This window comes from Octopus bimaculoides, chromosome 14 (assembly GCF_046866305.1).
Source record: "Octopus bimaculoides isolate indiv1 chromosome 14, ASM4686630v1, whole genome shotgun sequence".
Classification (NCBI taxonomy): Eukaryota; Metazoa; Mollusca; class Cephalopoda; order Octopoda; family Octopodidae; genus Octopus; species Octopus bimaculoides.
Window position 1 is genome coordinate 29,799,498 of NC_142941.1, and position 19,692 is coordinate 29,819,189.

A 19,692-nucleotide genomic window follows, 5' to 3' on the forward strand; every position below is an offset into this window, starting at 1 on the left:
ACACACACATTGTATTTGAAGGCCAATCTCAAAGACACTGAGCTGTATGAAGATGACTAAGGCTCAAGATATCTGGTGCATTGATGTACTCAAGAAGACCTGTTCACCACAACCAAATTGAAACTGGTGCTGGTGCCACATAAAAAGCACCCAGTGCACTCTGTGGAGTGGTTGGCATTAGGAAGGACATCCAGTCACAGAAACCATGTCAAAATAGACAATGGAGCATGGTGTGGCCCCTGGCTTTACCAGCTCCAGTCAAACCATCCAACCCATGCCAGCATGGAGAATGAAAATTTAATGATGATGATCTGATGGCATATAAGATACACTATTGTTTTTTACCAAAAAACAATGTCTAAAAAGAAAAAAATTTCTCCAAGTCCTATATGTGAAGTTGGGCCCATATTACATGCTTTAATGCATTAAAAACTTTATCTCCCGAATATGTGCTGCTGAAATTGGGGTGCGTCTAATATGCTTGTGAGTCTTTTATGCCATCAAATATGGTATCTCTATCTAACATTTAATGTCATGAAGAGTTATGGGGAGAATGCAACACATCTTGATTACAATGATCAAAGAGATAGCAGACGTATGTGCAAGGACAGCAGACGTAGGTGCACGGACAGGTTAAAATTTGAAAAGTAAACATAATCCTTGCACCTAGAAAATTAAAGGTTCCTCACTTTGACAGTTTGCACTTAAACTGACACACATATCACTACTTTGATTGTTCTACACCCTAGTAATGCCTAGGTGAAATCCTTGAATCACAAAAAATGAATGAATGACACATAATATGATTTTCACATATGTATATATGTATGTTTATATATGTATGTATGTATGTATGTATGTATGTATGTATCTATCTATCTATCTATCTATCTATCTATCTATCATCTATATATATATATATATATATATATATATATATATATATATATATATATATATATATATATATATATGCATGTATATGTATGTATATATGATAAGAAACTGTACTCTTCATATCAACCCTTCTGATATGTTGAGTGCCAGGATTGGGTTTCCCTTAATTCTCATGTATGAAACCACTTAGAAGTATAATACTGTATTTCATACACACACACAGATATGGAGAATACATATATGTACACATTATTATAGCTATGATCTCAAAATATGCAACTCTGTATAGGTTTTCAACACAGACACACACTTACACATACCAGAAACATTGCATGCCCTACATGCACTATTTGCATTATGGACATAGTATACAGTCTTATGGCACAGTCTTAATTTTATAACTATTATTTTTTAGTAACTTCTTTATATTACTGTGTGTGTGTGTGTGTGTGTGTGTGTGTGTGTGTGTGTGTGTGAGTGTGTTTGTGTGTGTGTGTGTGTGTGTATACACACATATATCAAGGAAATATTAATGCATTACATGGAATATAATACAGTATTGTGTTTGTTATGGAGTATAGAATAGTGATATTGAAGTTAATGACTGGTGTTCACTTTAACTTTCTGAAAGGTGATGACAAATAGGTGTGTGTGAGTACATGTGCATGCATGCATGTGTGTGTGTGTGTGTGTGTGTGTGTGTGTGTGTGTGTGTGTGTGTGTGTGAGAGAGAGAGAGAGAGAGAGAGAGAGGAGGAAGAATGTTCCTAAGTGATGTAGAGAAAGATTTGGATGAAATGTTTAGTATAAATTAAGGGACAAAGTAGCACACAGAAAGAACGGAAAAGATTTAGTTGAGAGTGGCAGGAAAAGGAGAAGGAATTTAAGTGAGGGCTCAGCAAATTTTGGAAGAGAAGTTATTATTATACTAATGAGAAGGTAGTGAAAATGACACAACTTGATTGGAGAAATTCTGTGGTTATTGATGTTCTAAATGTATTTAGTGTTACACATTAGAATGCATTTAGGATTTGTACAGCCTTCACAGTTAATCAATAAGTTTTAGCCTATAACAATAGAGGCTCAGTCATTGTGGTTGGTTGTGTGAATAATGGAGAATTATCATAAGCAAATATGGAAGATTTTAATGACAATGACAGTTTTAGTAGGGGTTTTGTAAAGAATGAAATGGACTTCAGCTGTGTTTTATAAGGAGCATGATAGTTTTTTGTTTTCTCTCTCTTGTAATGGTCACAATGATTATTTAGCTGTATATTGTAATGATTGTAATAGTTTATTTAGCTGTAAAGATTGTAATGATTTTTAAACATTTAAATCTGGTGTTGAGAAAAGTGTCATGGCTCATGAACGGTGGAGGTGGGGAGCAGTTGTTGTTTTTTTGTGCTTTACTGTGTGTGTTATGATGTGTTGAATGAATTTAGATGGTGGCATCCCATAGTAAAAAGTTTTGGCAGTCTTCATTCATGGAAAATATATTAAGCATGGTGGGACGTGTTGATGTTGCATGTGGATAAAGACTTGGGTATGAAAAGGAAAGAGGATTGTTATGCAGTGCCATTGGCTTAAGATTGTATATAGTTGGAAGTGACCTCATGAGAGTCATTGACGTAAAGGAGAAAGAAGACTGAAGAGAACAAAAAAGCCCTGCAGTACACCTTCATTGATAGAGGGAGAAGTGGAAAGAGCTCCAGAAACACATGCTGCAACGGAGTGACTTGTCAGGATGTAGAAAATGAAAAGATAAATAAAATAAATAAGTAAATAAAAAAAATAAAATACCACAAATATAAAATGATTAAGATTTTGGATGTTTCACAGTGACATTTTTCTACAGTGACATATTTGTACATATACCCCTTGCCATGAATACTACAAAGGGTAAGATTGCAAATAGTTCCACTAACATTGGCAATGCTACAATGGCATTGAAGTGCAATAATGGTATTTTTATGACAATGTGCAAAGATAGAACACAGAAGATAGAGATATCCACTAGAATTTTAGAGGACAATCTCTACATATTCCTTACAGCCATCAGTCCACCTTGTCGAAACTTGCTCGCTTGTTAAAGTTTTTTCTATTATGAAGAAGTATGGTGACTATGTATGTATGTGTGTGTGTGTGTGTATGTGTGGAGGGGGGTATGGTAGAATGGAATAAGAGACCACTGCAATAGTAGCATGGCAACAAGGAAGGGGCAGGTGGGTTGGGCTAAAAAGAGGAGGGAGCCTGAAATTTAAACAAATACTGAAGAATTCGGATTATTGGGTTCGGTTGAATTTGGGTTTGGATGAAGCTGTGTTTGTGGGTTTGGCCTTTGCCCTGACCTTGCCCCACTTCCTGCATTCCCACTAGCCCCATGGTGTCCATGTGAGCTCGGTGGGCCATGATTGTGTTGGTCCCCACCAAAAGGTGATGTATTAGAATAGTAGCCAACACCCTTTTCACTGTTGCCAGCATTACCGGTATTGTTGACTCCTCCCGTTCGGGCAGAAGATGATGAAGATGAAGACGAAGGCGGTGATGTCGGTGATGTTGCACCAGCATTTGGATTGAGTGATGACAGCCGCTGCACTTGATGAGCCTTCTCATGGCATTTTAGTATCGATCGATGCATGAAAACTTTGCCACAGAGATCGCAGCAGAAGCTTTTCTTGTGGGCATGGTTACGCACATGTGTCTTCAAATTCCCCTTTTGGCTGAACGACTTCCAGCAGATATCACACTGGAACGGTTTCTCACCAGTATGGCGACGCCTGTGAATTTTCAGGTTTCCTCTTTGACTAAAACATTTCTGGCAGATTTCACACTGGAATGGTTTCTCACCTGTGTGTGTCCGCATGTGATTACGGAGTGTTGAGATATGGTTAAAGATTTTTTTACAAGTATCGCAAGGATATGATTTTGATTCAGTGTGAGCAGACTTTTTGTGTGCCTTCAGCTGGTCATAAAGTGGGAAGTTTTCACCACAAATATCACACTTGAAGTTTTTACTTTCAAAATGGTCTCGTTTGTGTGCCTTGAGTTGGTCGAATGTCTGGAAATTGTCCCCACAGACATCACAGCTGAATTGGTGTGGCGGTGGGGGTGGCTGTGGCTGTTGGGGAGGAGGCAGTGGCTGTGCCTGTTGGCTGTTGCTGTTGTTTGGTCCACTGTTGTCGCCCTGGTTACCGTGATGATGGTGGTGGTGATGGTGATGGTGGTGGTGGTGATGGTGACCCATGCCACCACTGTACATTGGCTGCATTGGAAACATGAGGTCAACTGTTCACTCACAGAAACTAATATATTTTTTAGATGTAAATATGTTTACACCTTTTATATAAATTTCTTAATTATTGAATTAATTAAAAAATGATTATCTTTTTTTAGTTTCAAACAACAACAACCACGACAATCACAATAACAAGGACAACAACCACAACAACCACTGCCTCTACAACAATTATGACTTGAAAGTATCACCAGATACTTCAAGACACAAATAATACAGTAAACTACTCTTTAAAAATGCAACTGAAATTGTTTGTATCAGATCAACCTCTTTAACAAAATCAGGTTTACAGTGTGTAACCCAGACCAGTAAGACGGCTGCCACTTGAAGTAAAATGTTGCATCATGGGTAATAACAGAGAATACTGATGACAGAACATGTCTTTTGTTACTTTTCATTTACTTCTTTTCTTTTCTATTATTCCTATGTTCATTTTTCTAAGGAACAACATACTCTCTTCATTGTCATCAGTTAAACTGAAATTGTATAAATGAACTTAAAAACACAACTTGAAAGTCATTCATTTAGGACTTAATAAAAATTAGATTTCTTTGGTTTGTTTTGAAAAAAAAAAAAAAGAGAGAGAGAGAGAGAAAGAAAAAAAAAGCAGACTGAGTTATTTTAGTTGGAAGGAATATGCACTCTTTCTCTCATACTTGCTCTCTAACTGTCTATCCATCTATCTATCAGTTCCTACAAAAATAAAGATACTTTATACAAATGCCAGTAAAATTTTCAGACAGAGCTTCTTCATATTTTTGTCCAGGAAATTTTTATGGGATTTTTTATAATAAAAAAAAGATTAATGCATATGAAAAAATTTCAGCATAAAGCACACCAAAAAAATAAACTAAAAGATTAATTAATACAAAAAATATCACCAAAGAAACTTTTTTTTTTTTTCACTTCAGCAGACAAAAAAACAAATAAATATCATTACTTTGGGTTCTTCGTAAAAAAAAAAATCCCTTTAAATTGTAAATGGTTATCAGAAAGATTGTTTAATGTTCTTCTGTTTTCTTTTTATCTGCAAACATCTAATATAAACTTTTTAAAAATACTGTAAACTCATAACTCTATTCCAGTAATTTTGTAAATCAGAACCATGTGCAGGTTTAAGTTCAATTGTTTTCTTGGTATCAGCTTTCTATAAACAAATTCTTGTTTGGTTTAAAATAACTATTAATCTCTTTATGTTACTATCTTGATATACACATAACTATACAAACACACATTCAGACAGCTATACAAACACATTCACACACACACACACACATATGTATACATGTGTACGCTTATACATATACCCACTTATAAAATATATATGTCAGTATTTATTGACATTGGGATATATCTATGTTTTTGTGTGCAGTAAATAAAACATGTCAGAAAAAATAACAAGCACCAAACTGGTCCATGCAATCTTGGCATGAACTGAAAGTATTTAGCTGGAGGAAGGACAGTGGGCAATGAATGGTCTGAAAACAGCTTGAGACAATCTCAAGAATGATGATGCTTTACCAGAGTTGTTACACTATTGAACCACAAACCAGATTGCACTTCAATTTAACGCATTGATATCAATGTCTGTAGTTGTTCTATGTGTGATTTTGTCAAATTTAATGCTGTAGGTGTCATTGAAATGCAGACTGAACAGCTTTACACTGTGCCTATTGGCTCTATATCTGGAGGAGCCATCTTCTTGCTGTGGTCAAACCTGCAAAAGAGTTTAGAAAGAAATAGAACGATATTAAAAATTCCACTGATTTAACAAATAAACAATGTTAGAATATTGTAAGGTCATATAATATATTGGTTTTAAATTTTGGCACAAGGCCAGCAATTTTTGGGGAGGGAGTAAGTCAAATTACATCAATCCCAGTGCTCAACTAATACTTATTTTACTGATCCCAATGGGATGAAAGGCAAAGCTGATCTTGGCGGAATTTGAACTCAGAACATAAATGGACAAAATGCCACTAAGCATTTTGTCCAGCATGCTAATGATTCTGCCAGCTCACAGCCTTAATTTCATATAATATATTATCAAACAGTTAATAGTTAATAATTAAATTCAATCAGTTCAAATTGATTTTGATTTTTCGTAAGCACAGCCTGCTAACAGGCTGTAATAATTTGGTCTATTTTTGATATTTTATTATTAGTAATAATTATTGTACCAAGCAAACTTAGGCTTACCTGGCTTCCTAATCCATAGTGCTTAGTCTCCCATCCTTATTATAGTTGTATTAGATGCACAGCAAATTTTTGATACATTTAAATACAAAAAGAAGGCATGTCTTGTATACTGGTAAATATGGTTTATAAAAATGCCTATGATTAATCTAAGACGAAGGAGAAAAGTGCCAATAAAGCTGCAGTAGATGAACTGAATGACACAAGTTAGAAGTAGTACAACAAATATGAGTTGACTAGTTTGAGGCAAAATAGGTCTGATTATCTTCACACTTTTGAAAAATATCTTGAGTACACCATAGATCAGACAAGAGATATGCATGATGCCACCATGACAAAACCAACTATCAAGTTAGTCAGATTAGTGATGCCTTGTATGTTGTCATATAGAACCTTGCAATGATGCTTGTCATCTCCTTATCCAGCCTTTTGATATCCTTGCAGCATTCAGACATAATGAGTGGGAGAAGAGTGACAGAAAAATGAGTAGAATAACAGTAAAAGGGTAAAAAGAACCCCTTGGTTATGAATGACTTTGAGATTACACTTAGAAAGTTTCCCTCCGAGGCACAAGTCTGGCCAAGGTTTATGGACAAGGTTTATGTTTATGGAAGACCAGCAGTCAGCCATGCATACCAGCCTGATACAGCTTGGCACCAGTTACGTTGCAATTCATTTCTACAGCTGAGTGAACTAGACTAACTTGAAATAAAGTGTCTTGCTCAAGAACACAACACAGCCTTGTCCAGGAATTGAACTCACAACCTCATGATTGTGAGCCCAACACTCCAACCACTGAGCCATGTGCCATAGAATAACAGTAAACAGCTATATAAAGAAAACATTAAAAAAAATAACAAATTAACCAAAACCAAAAGCAATTTTAAAAATCATTTAAATGAAAATAAATATTTTTTTATATATAATAATTATGACAATGATAAATATTTAATGCCCAATTCCATTAATTTATCAAGTTCTAATATATTTAATTAATTTTTTTCTAATATAATTCAGAGTCCTAAATTTGGTGTCAAGCAGTCATATTTATTATTTTAATAATTAATTATTTGTATTGATTAATTTCTACTGTTGGGGATAAAAAAAATATAAAAAAACAAAAACCAATTCTTGGTCTAACAATTCAGAAAGTAAATCTTTTGAAAACAAGTGAAATATATCTTTTAATGAGCTTAAATTGACATTTTCATGTTTCAAATAATCTTATTCTGAAAGAATCTTTATGTTTTTTTTTTTTAAAATTAAATTTGAGTTTTTGTTTTCTTTTTCTTATCTTTTTCCTTTTCCTGTCTTGCAAGTTAACTGGTTACCTCACTAGTGCTGGTAGCATGAGATAAGCACCCAGTACACAATGTAACGTGGTTGACCCTTGCAAGGGCATCCAGTTGTTGAACCTATGTCAAATGTGAAATAGGGTTCAATGCAGCCCAGCAGATCACCAGATCCTGTCAAACTATCCAACTCATGTCAGTATGGGAAACAAACATTAAATGATGATGATGATGAGGAGGAGGGGGATAAATAAAAAATGATAACTTTTGCACATAAACTTGCGCCCAAAACCACTATCTTTGCACCTAAAAATCTGCTTTTCTACATACGACTTATTAGATATGAAAATTGGGAAATTTTTAGGTAGTGCAATACTATCCTCTAAAGAAACTATACTATACACAGATCTAGGTGGAACCAAACTAAAACCAGTCAGAGTTTGGAACCATAGTAATGCTATTCTTCTTCTTTGCACTTTTTATTTAAGTTTATTAACAAAGCTCTCAATATCACAAATTTATTAGAGCTTACCACAAAATGTGATCACTTGCTTCAGAAGTGTGTGGGTGTGCATGTGTCTTTTGTGACAATAGTAATTTTGATGTTTGAAGAAAGCATCACCATTATTATTTATCATCCACTTTCCATGCTTGCAAAGGACAGACAGAATTTGCTGAGGCAAACTTTCTACAGCTAGATGCTCTTTTTGTCAATGATCACCTGTTGACAAGCAAAGAAATATTTCCCCATGGCCAGACATGTTTTTCCACAGAAGACTGGAAACGAACATCACTTGCATGATGGAAATACTCTCTCTCTCTCTCTCTCTCTCTCTCACACACACACACACACAGAGAAATATACAATGGACTTCTTTCAGTTTCTATCTACCAAATCCAATTGCAAGGCTTTGGTTTGACCTACAGCTATAGTAGAAGACATTTGGTCAAGACACTTTGCAGTGAGACTGAACCACAAAAGCTTCTCAACCACACAGTCATGCCTACTCCTGTGTAAGTATACTAATTTTTTCTGGGACTTATTTTCATTCGAATTTTCCATGTTTTGCCTCATAATCTTTTTTCTATTTCACTAATTTTGACAAAGTTTATAGAATAAGATTTCTTTTACTGAAATCTTTTATTTGAGCGTAATTAAAAAATAATAAAGAAATAAGGTAACAAGACAGACAAAATGCTTAGCAGCATTTTGTCCAATGGACTAATAATTCTGTCAACTGACTACCTTGATAATAATACGTAACAGAGATATAGACATCTATTAATGTATGAAAAAATTAGTTGGATAATATTGCCAAAAACTAAGATGAAATTTAACAGGAACCTGTCAAAAATGATTAAGTGAACAAAAAAAAAAAAACTGGTAATACAACATTTATTTTACACATTACTCTTTATCACATGTAATTAGTGCTTGAAATACCACATACTTAAACATGAAGCCACAGTACAAAACATTATAACATAAACTGATGAGAATACAACCAAACTACCGACAGGCCAAATCAAGCAATATATAAATCTGGCAAATGTACCATATTTTACACATCTCATTATAAACACAAAATGCCTTCTGCACATCATTAGAATGCTGGACAAAATTTTTAGTGATATTTCTTACAACAATGAGATAACACAGCTGGTTATATCAACATAGCACTGAGGGTACTCTAGACCCAAATGATATAGGGGAGGAATCCATAGAAAGAAACAATGTAGAAATAAATAATGAAAAAGATGCAGTTATTCGTGAGCTAAGCAAAATCAAATACTCAGATATGCAAGACAAGAGAGAGCCTACTGAAAATCCAAATATTTACATTGGAATAAAAAAAAAACATCAAAATAAATTACGCTGCCTTGAAGATACTGTTAAATGAAATCAATAATGACATAACAAATATAAATCAGGCAAACTAAGCCACAACATCTGCAGCATATAAAGAATTAAGAAGTAAGATTAAGAAAAGTAAACTTGTCAAGTACAAGGTACCAACATGGAAGGTTAAGATCCAAAAAGAAACAGATGCTTTAAGAGGAGAATTCCCCATTCTGGATGAATTGGCAATAGGTTTTATCATTAACTCAAAAAATAAACAAATATATAAATCTCAAAACAATCATGAAATACTTAGCGTTAAGGAAGCAGCCAAGCAAAAGCAAAAATGCAACTAAAGGCATAAAGAATATGTAGAGTTGAAGAACGTATAAAATAAGATATTTGAGACCGACATGAAGAAGTGTAATAGGGAGACAGGAAAAACAAAGAAAGAGGGTTAAAACTCCTCCCTCAATTAACAAAGTTCACAAATTTGGGGAAAAAATATGGAATGAATCAAAATAGCAGAACCAGACAGTGGAATGGATAGAGAGAGAGAGAGAGAGAAAAAAAGAAAGGAAAATATTCAACAACAGATATGGAAGGACAGTTATGTGGAAAGCATAAGAATAGTTCTTAAAAAAGCTCAAAAACTGGAAGTCCCTAGGAATAGATAAGATTTCAAATATCTGGCTGTCTAATCTTGCAGCATAACATAAACTATTAGCTAAGTCTTTTTCTTATTTAATAAAAATGCCTTCTGAAACTCTTTTGTGGTTAGCATAAGGTTGAACTTTTCTTCTTCCCAAATCTGATGAAAGTCATGGCCCAAAGAACTATAGGCCTATCACTTGTCTATCCAGTTGACATATCCATCATAACAGAACATATGTACAATTCTAGTCAAAAAATAGTATCCTCTTAAACAGAAGGACTGTAAAAGAAGCTCCACATGGCTGCAGAGATCAACTTCTCAACTAAATGATTCTTGAAAACTGTCATGATGGATAATCAAAACTAAGCATTGTATAGATAGACTAGTGAAAGGCCTTTGATAGTGTACTTCATTCCAGAATTACCTTGGCATTAGAAATATACAGAGTCCTGTAATTTCAAAATGTCTGGAGCACAACAAAGCCCTATGGAACACAATGCTTCTGCTCAACCACAGTAAAGAGAGATATAAATGAAAAAGAATAAAAATTAACTGTGATAATTTTCAAGAGAATTCTCTTTTTTCCTTTCTGTTTATACCTCATTCCTTTGTCTATTGAGCTCCACAGTACTCATTTAGGATATTTAATACAAAACAAGACAATTAATCACCTTTTCTACATAGTCAACCCAAAATTATATGCTAAAGATGACAGCTACGAGGTCTTATCACACCATGCTTGCCACACTCATCCACCTTCCAACAAAATAGTTAGAAGGCAACACCTCTCTCTCCACTCTTATTGTCTTTTTCATGTGAAACTTGAAGAATCTGATGAGGGATTGGCCAAAAAAGAAAGTGTTTGTCTTCATCCCTTTCAATCTCATCCATCATACAACCACTTTCCCCAAGGCTACCAGGCATATAAAACCTGCTTGCCCTTCCCAGTTTAAAGGTGGCAGAGTGATCTTCACAATGGGCTCAGTTGATAGCTGGAGCCATCCTACATGTGATAGCAAGTGTTTGACATAAACTCACAGGTCAGCAATGCTTGGGCACTGGATGAGTGTGTGCAGGATGATTTCGTTGCTTTGTATGCATCTCAGACATGATTGGCTGATGGCTATTCTATGCCTGTAGAGTTTCTCTCAAACTGGCAATGCTCCCTTGTAACACTGCCAGGCCAGGGATTTCTGGAAGTTATCCAATGGTCCTCAGCTGAAAGTTTCCTGGAAGAGAATGATAGTTGATTGTCTTCAATGCCCAGAATCTCCCTAAGAACACCACTTTTACCCACCATTAATTATCCATAAAAGATTAAGGTGGATTTTCTACCTATCACGATCCCCAACTAGAAGGCTGTGAGTGCCTGAAGACATTCCAAGTGCTCTCTCTCTCTCTCTCTCGGTCTCTGCTTGACCCAGGACTGTTGTTCCATCAAAGAGATGAGCTGGGGGAACACATGTCTATAATAATAGTAATACTATTTTTTAACTACAAGGGTTGACAAAAGATCTAGGATAGCAGAGGATGATACAGAGTGAGATGACATAAAGAGAAATTATAGAGCCTTCACCACCTAAAAAAAATTCAAACAAAGAAAAGTTCCCCTAAAGGAAAGATATGCCTCTGAAGGTTACTTGTGGAAACCTTACAAAAGCTATGCCCTGAACACTAAGGCAAGTGCCTTTTTTTAACTGTTCTTCTGGTGCATGCTCAGAGCAGGCCTGATCACTTGGACTATACTATGTTTACCATACTCATTCCCCTTTCAACAAATTTGTTGGGTGGCAACACATGTCTCTTCACCCTCATTTTCCTTTTCAGGTGAGACTTTAAAATATTGTTGAGGACTTCGCTAAAGCGGAAGGTGTTTGCCTTCTGCTCTATTAATCTTGTCCACAACTAAACCTCTTTTGCCAAGGCGACCAGATCAAAGGAACATGGTAGGCAGATCTGTCCTACATATAACAACAGTTGCTTGACACAAGTTAGTAATGCTTGAGCACTGGAAAAGCATGTTCAGAACAGTTTTGTTACTCTGGACACATCTGAAACAGGCCCAGCTGGCAGCAGTTCTGTGTCTGTAGATTTTATTTTGAATTAGAATTGCCTCCACTTCACTTTGGTAGTACTGCAAGCGAAGGGTTTCTGCAAATTGTCCAATAATAATAATAATAATAATTGATTCTACCAGCTTGATGCTGTCAATAACAATAATAATAATAATCCTTTCTACTATAGGCACAAGGCCTGAAACTTTGGGGAAGGGATTAGTTGATTACATCGACCCCAGTGTTTCACTGGTACTTATTTCATCAATCCCAAAAGAATGAAAGGCAAAGTAAAACTCAGCGGAATTTTAACTCAGAGCACAATGATGAGCGAAATACTGCTAAGCATCTCACCTGATATGCTAATGATTTTTCCAGCTCACTGCCTTATCAATAATAATAAGATGCAGTACCAGGCACTGGTTCTCATGGCTTCTGATCTTAACTGATTGGAAGTGTTATGTACATGTTTTGCCTAGGTATAAAAGATGGGCTACAACAAATATTCTGCTCAACACCACAGATTTGCTTGTCAGTCGTTTGACTTTAATCAGTTGAACATATCCCTTGGTGGTTGACGATATGTGCATCTCAGAAGTAGTTGGGGAGCATCATAGCCATGTGCTGAGAAGAATCCTTTGGGGTTTGAATAATTCACCTCTAGAATCAACCCCTATGTTTCATTGGTGGTTAATTTATCGACCCCAAAGGGATGAAAGACAAACCCGACCTTGGTAGAATTTGAACCCAGAACATAGTGACAGGCAAAATACTGCTAAGCGTTTCATCCAGTGTGCTAACGATTCTTCCAGCTCATTGCCTTATAATAATAATAATAATAATAATAATAACAATAATAATAATAATAATACAATGAAGGAGGAGGTTGGCTCAACAGAGAAAATGAAAGGATGAAAGATGTGAAACAACAAGTAGGGGTTGAAGTGGCAGAGCTAAGGTAGGTCCTTAGCAACACATGCAAATAGAAGTTGCCATGAGTAGATCAAATACTATATTATTGGTTAAATACACTTACAGTAATGCACTATGTACTAGCAAGGAAATGAATGCACTGATACAAAGTTCTGAGAAAGTCCCCAATTGGTTGATAGAAGACACAACAGAACACCAACTGAAAATACCAGAAACCAAAACACTGAAGAACTATAGACCTATTACATTCCTTACCAAAACTCAAAAAATTTTAACTTCAATACTTATTAAAAGAATATACACTTAATTTGAAGTAAACACCATCATTCCACAAGTACAAAATGAAGGTAAACGGAACCGCTGTGGATGTAAAGACTAACTGATGATCAACAAAATAATACAAGAAAAAACTGTCATACACAAAATAAGAACTTAAGTACTGCATGGATTAATTACTGGAAAGCTTTCAATAGTTTTTGCTATGAGTGGATATTGAAAGTCCTAGAAATATACATCTTTCTAGTAATCTCCTTCTTCAACATGGTACGACAAAATGGACACCTCTAATTTTAAACCATGATTACAGGCATACGATCAAGCAAAATCAAAATAAACTGAAATTTTCTAAACTGACTCTATTTCACCTCTCATGTTCTGTATGGCACCCTTCTCACTTTCTAGTGAACTGAATAACACAGAGTATGGATACAAACTAACAACAACAACAGCAAAATCAATTACTTATTCTTCATGGGTGACCTGAAACTATATACTATGAATGACCAGGAGTCAGAAGAACTTTTAGCAATGGTAAAGCAGTTTATCATTAACACTATAGGAATGGAATTTAGGCTTGATAAGTGTGCAAAACAATTTTTAAGACAGGAAAGCCCACTGCAATGTTATCCATCAAAATTGAGCAAGAAACCACTAGACAACAACTACATCATAAAGGCACTTACAAATATCTAGATACAAATGAGAGCAACGGAATCCAACATACTCAAATGAAGGAAAAGATCCAAAAAGAGTTTTTCAGGAGTGAGGCAAGTTGTGAAAACTTAACTCAACTCTAAAAATTGAAGTAAAACCATCAACATCTTAGCTGTACTTGTGCAATATGGTTTCAATGCCATCAACTGAAACTAATCTGACCCTCTGGGAATGGATAGAAAAGCATGGAAACTTCTCACTCTTAACAAAAAGCACAACACTTAGGCAGACACTGATTGTCTCTACCTGCTGAGAAAAGATGGAAGAGGACTCATCCAACTTGAATTATCCTATTAAATAACCCTGATTGGCCCACAAACATATTCAAACAAAACCAGAGATTGGATGATGATATTAGTAAAAGACTACAGAAACAAGAAGCGACTCCATTCTGAAATGAAAGAAGCAAGGAAATACAGAAAAAAACTAAGAATCAATTACATATTAAAATGCAAATGAAAATGACCCATTACCAACCAAGACCACTAGAATTCACAGAAGGCAAAATCTGAGCGCTTTAAAACTCTGAAAGACAGATGACAACAAAATTTCTGCATGGCTAATACCCACTTTACAATCAGGATGCTGATGTTGACCAATTACAAAGCTATCAGTGGTTTGAAAGTTCAGGGCTAAAAGCAATATGGAATGAGTCATCCTTACTGTCCAAGACCAGAGCTTATTTACAAGAAACTACAAAGAGAACATCCTCAAACATGGAGCAAGTCCAAAGTGCAGAAACGGTGATGAACAAGTTGAGACAATAGATCATACAGTTTTAGGCTGCTCCACTTTGGCTCCAACTGAATAAAGCTAGGCATGATCAGATTGGCCAACACATTCACTGGACACTATGTAAGCATTATGGTGCAGAGCCCCTAATTTTATAGAATTTTAGAGTCCACATGGGTTGCATCATAAATGCCAATAAGCCTGATATTATTATAAATAAGTAGGCATGTTTTATTTCTAGAAGAATACAACAAATTTGCAAGGTACAAACACCTAAAAGTCAAAATTAGTAAAATGTAGCAATCAAAGACACTAACGGCCCCAGTTGTAATTGGTGTACTTGGAGTCATAAAGAAAGGCTTACACGAGTTTCTTGCAAACATCTCTGGTAAACACATTCAGAACACTCAAAAAAATCATCCTCGACTGCATGGCTCACATTTTACACAAATTTTAATCTTTGCAAAACTGAATAATTAATACTGAATTCCCTTCCTTTATACCTTTTTTTAAAAAATATATTTTATTATTAAATTTATACATCTATATACTGAATCTAAATTAGATCTATACCTTTTCATAGCTACATTAGGCTGTGGAATACCACCACTGCATGACAATACCTGGTTCTTTGGTAGCAATTTTGAGATAATGGGGTTAATTGATACCAGAGAGATGAAAGGCAAACTTGAAGTAGGTGGTATTTGAATCCAAACTATAAAGAACTAAAAGGAATACAAGGCATTTTGTCCAACACTCAAATGATTTTGTAAACCAATAAAAATTTTAAAAAATAGATAATAACAAAAAATAACAAAATAATAATAGCAATAATTTCTGAGGCACAATGCCAGAAATTTTGGAGAAGAGTTTTAATTGATTAATTCAATCCTAATATTTGACAAATGCATTATTTTAGTGAGTCTAGAAGGATTTATCATCAAGAGTTGAAATCACAAGTTAAAGAACTGGAATAAATAACCCTTCCACAGGTAGGGTGTGACATTTCTTCACACAGCAGTCCTGTTCCATACACAACGCATGATTATACCAGTGTAGTTTTCTCTCTTGCACACCACTTCTGATGCTTCTTAGGTCCAGCTTTTCTCTCAGGATGCTTACACTCTGCTGTGTATGCACACTGACATTACACATTTAGCGGAGAATACTAGCTTCATTTCTCAAGCCTATGCATGTCCTCAGCAGTCACACCTGATGTTTCACTGCTGTGTAGCATGGTTGTTCGTACACAAGCATCATACAGTTACCTTTTACTCTGCGCAAGAGGCCCTTTGTTACCAGCAGAAATAGGAGCTCTCTGAACTTTGACCGAGCTATTCTTATTCTAGCAGCTACACTCTCAGAGCATCCACCCCCACTACTGACTTGGTCACCTAGGTAATGGAAGCTATCAACTACTTCTAGTTTTTCCCTTGGCATATGATGGAATCTGTTTTCTGTACATCTTCGGTGTTTATTGCACCTGTGCATCTATCACACACAAAAACTATCTTCCCAGTTAACCTTCCTTTGAAGGTAGTAGTAGTAAAGAAGCTGATGAGATATTGACCAGAGAGTAAAAGCTGGCCCTTGATCTTTTTAACTGTGTTGATCCTACAGCCTCTTTCACCATAGCCTTCAGGCAGTAGAATAAATATATAGATAACAGAAACAACAATAATCTTTCAGCTATAAGGCACAAAGCTTGAAATTTATGGGGAAGGGGCTGGTTGATTACATCGACCCCAATGTTCAACTGGTACTTATTTCATTGACCACCAAAAGGATGAAAGGCAGAGTCAACCTTGGCGGAATTATAAATATAGGATGTAAAGATGGACAAAATGTTGCAAAGCATTTTGTCCAGGTTACTAATGATTTTGCCAGCTCACAACCTTAGCAGTAGTAGTAGTAGAAGTAGTAGTAGCAGCAGCAGCAGTAGTCATAATCTATCTATCTATCTCTATACTATAATGGAGAAAGCTGCTTATTAATTAGATATGTAACAATTACTAAAAGTACTAAAAGAAAGCAATTCTTAAAGGGTTGACTGTCTGGAAATATTTTTATAAATTCATGTTCTAAGAAATTTACTATAATTTTGATTTCTCAAGTTTATTGAATTTTTTAAACTCCAATTTCTTGCAAATTTAAATATTCACTGCATCCAATTCATCACAAATTTAAATATTCATTGCATTCACTGCAGAGTATTCCATTTTCATTTGCAAAGTCTTTCACTTAATCTTTTAAGTTTTAATTCGCTATTAATGTATACATAATGTAAAAACATTATTTATTGAATGAAATTTTTTATAAATTTCCATATAATTTTTGAATGCAGGATAGCTGCGAGAAGAACCCAAAAAGTTGGGGAATTACTATTAGAAGACGAGGAGAAAAAAAAAAAAAAGTTACCGACAACTACTTGAAACTTGCTCCTTATACATAGTTTCCAAACAACTTCAACAGTGACATACATACACCAATACACACTTGCGCACATACATAGATATACACATACACACAAATGAAAGGCAATGAATGTGTGTGTGTGTGTGCATGTGTATGTGTGTGCGTACTGTTCATTGACAAAACTTCATGTTGCATCACTTTTGTGAAGTTTTGTCAGTGAACAGGTCAGGGTTTTAAAGTGACGAAAATATTTTGACACAAATGAAGTTTTAATGTTGAAGTGAAACAAACGGTATTTGTGTGTTCTTGAATGGTTTACAAACATCTTCCATGCTGCAATTATTTTTGTTTCAGCACACAATCTCAGATCAAGTCACTTGCTATGCAAATACATCTCTATAATTTTTTAAAATTATTATGGATAAATGCCAGCAATGACTTTCACAGTTTCTCCAATATTTTAATTTCTAAACAGAAACAATCAGAGGAAGGGAGTGGGGTTGCAAAAAATTCATAATTTCTCAACTTTTCTTTTTTATATGTATGGGGAAAAAATATTGAAAAACATTAATATATGCGAAAGTGATAAAGAAACGAGGTGGGTTGTCTTTGGACGTGCTAGAAACAACAGCCAAGTCACCCTTAACCCTTTCTTTACCAACTCAGCTGAAACTAGCTCTAGCTCTGAGTACAAATGTCTTGTTTTATTAAGTTTTGAATTAAAATCTTCCACCAAACCTTAGTCACAATTTATGTTCCTAACACTAGCTGAATGATACCTAAGTTATTTTACTAAATTCTTTGTTATATCTAAAGTAATTGAATACAGAGCATCTCAAAATAATACAGTAACGATAGGGTTAAATCACTTTTTCCTCTGAAAATATTAATTTTTTTTTTACTGAAAATGCTCTTCTCATGGTTTTGAAGTACAAAAAAAATTGGCCAAAATAAGTCCGAAGTGGGATGAAGGAGGGGGGTGTGTACAAAAAATGAGTTTTCAAATCTTCTTTCATACAAAGATGATCTCCCCCACCAACCCCAACCTTATCATTTCAAAGGTTGTGGTTTAATAAAAATGGGGAAAATCCCTGAAAAAAATTTTACCCACAAATTTCTTTATAATTTGTGGGTAAAATTTTTTTCAGGGATTGTAATCTATGCTGTTTGAAAGGGGTTTGAATAAATTTTCATTAAAAGATACCCATCTTCCTGAAAGTTATGAGGGAAAAAGTCAGATTGTGTGAATTTTCTGAAACTCCTGTCTCCACTGCCTTGCAAAAATTCTTTCCCATAAATCTATATATACTCTGATGCCACAACATCTAAGCAGTATCTGTAGAAAATTTTGTTAAAAAGTATCCACTTTTCTGAATGTTTATGAAGCAACAAAGTCAGCGAGGTATACATCTGTAGTTATGCTCTTTTATTTATACAATTTTTTTCATTTCATGTTTATTTCATCCATTGTTTGCAATGTTCGTTTTCTCTCTCTCTCTCTCTCTCTCTCTCTCTTCCTCTCTCTCTCTTCCTCTCTCTCTCACACACACTGCAAACCTTACAGATGGGCTGCTGAACTGAAATCTCTATGTTGCTTTGAGGGGAAGGTAAAACTTGACAAACTACTTCTTCCTCTGTTGTTGGACTACTGTGATGTTTGTTTAAAAAAAGAGAGATTATTTTGACTGTTATAAAATAAATGAAAGCAATATTTACTAAGCAAGTGAACACTATTATTCAAAGAAATAATTAAATGTAAAATATAAAAATTATTAGAAATGAGAATCAAATGTGAAAATATTAAGGGGCTAGCAGAAAATTGCCTGAAGGGCGGTCTTTTTGCTAGTAATAATAATAATCCCTTCTACTATAGCCACAAGGACTGAAATTTTTGGGGAGGAAACTAGTCGATTACATTGATCCCAGTACTCAACTGGTACTTAATTTATCAATCTCGAAAGGATGAAAGGCCATGTCGACCTCAGAGGAATTTGAATTCAGTACATAAAGACAAAGTGCAGCTAAGCATTTTGCCTGGCATGCTAACGATTCTGCCAGCTCACTGCCTTAATAATAATTCTTTCTACTCTAAGCACAAGGCCTGAAAATTGGGGGAGGGGATGAGTCAATTACATCAATCCTGGTGTGTCACTGGTATTTAATTTATTGACCCTGAAAGGATGAAAGGCAAAACTGAACCCAGTGGCATTTGAACTCAGAATGTGAAGACAGACAAAACACTGTTAAGCATTTCGTCCGGTCTGCTAACGATTCTTCCAGCTTGTTGCTTTTTAATAATAATAATGATGATGATGATGATGATGATGATGATGATAATAATGGTAAAATTGATAGTGACAGTAAAAGCAATTGTATTAGAATAAATAATAA

At 35.1% G+C, this 19,692-nt stretch overlaps 1 protein-coding gene across 3 annotated transcripts in view; it reads right to left on the minus strand.

Moving 5' to 3' along the window:
- Positions 1–1,571: 1,571 nt before the first annotated feature.
- Positions 1,572–19,692, minus strand: part of LOC106870951 (uncharacterized) — a 51,094-nt gene continuing 32,973 nt past the window's right edge. For all 3 annotated transcript variants that reach the window (XM_014917197.3, XM_089362614.1, XM_089362615.1), the window contains one exon: positions 1,572–5,908. In XM_014917197.3, the coding sequence (XP_014772683.1) occupies positions 3,154–4,173 (1,020 nt within the window). In that variant the 5' untranslated portion in view covers positions 4,174–5,908 and the 3' untranslated portion in view covers positions 1,572–3,153. The remainder of the gene's footprint in view (positions 5,909–19,692) is intronic.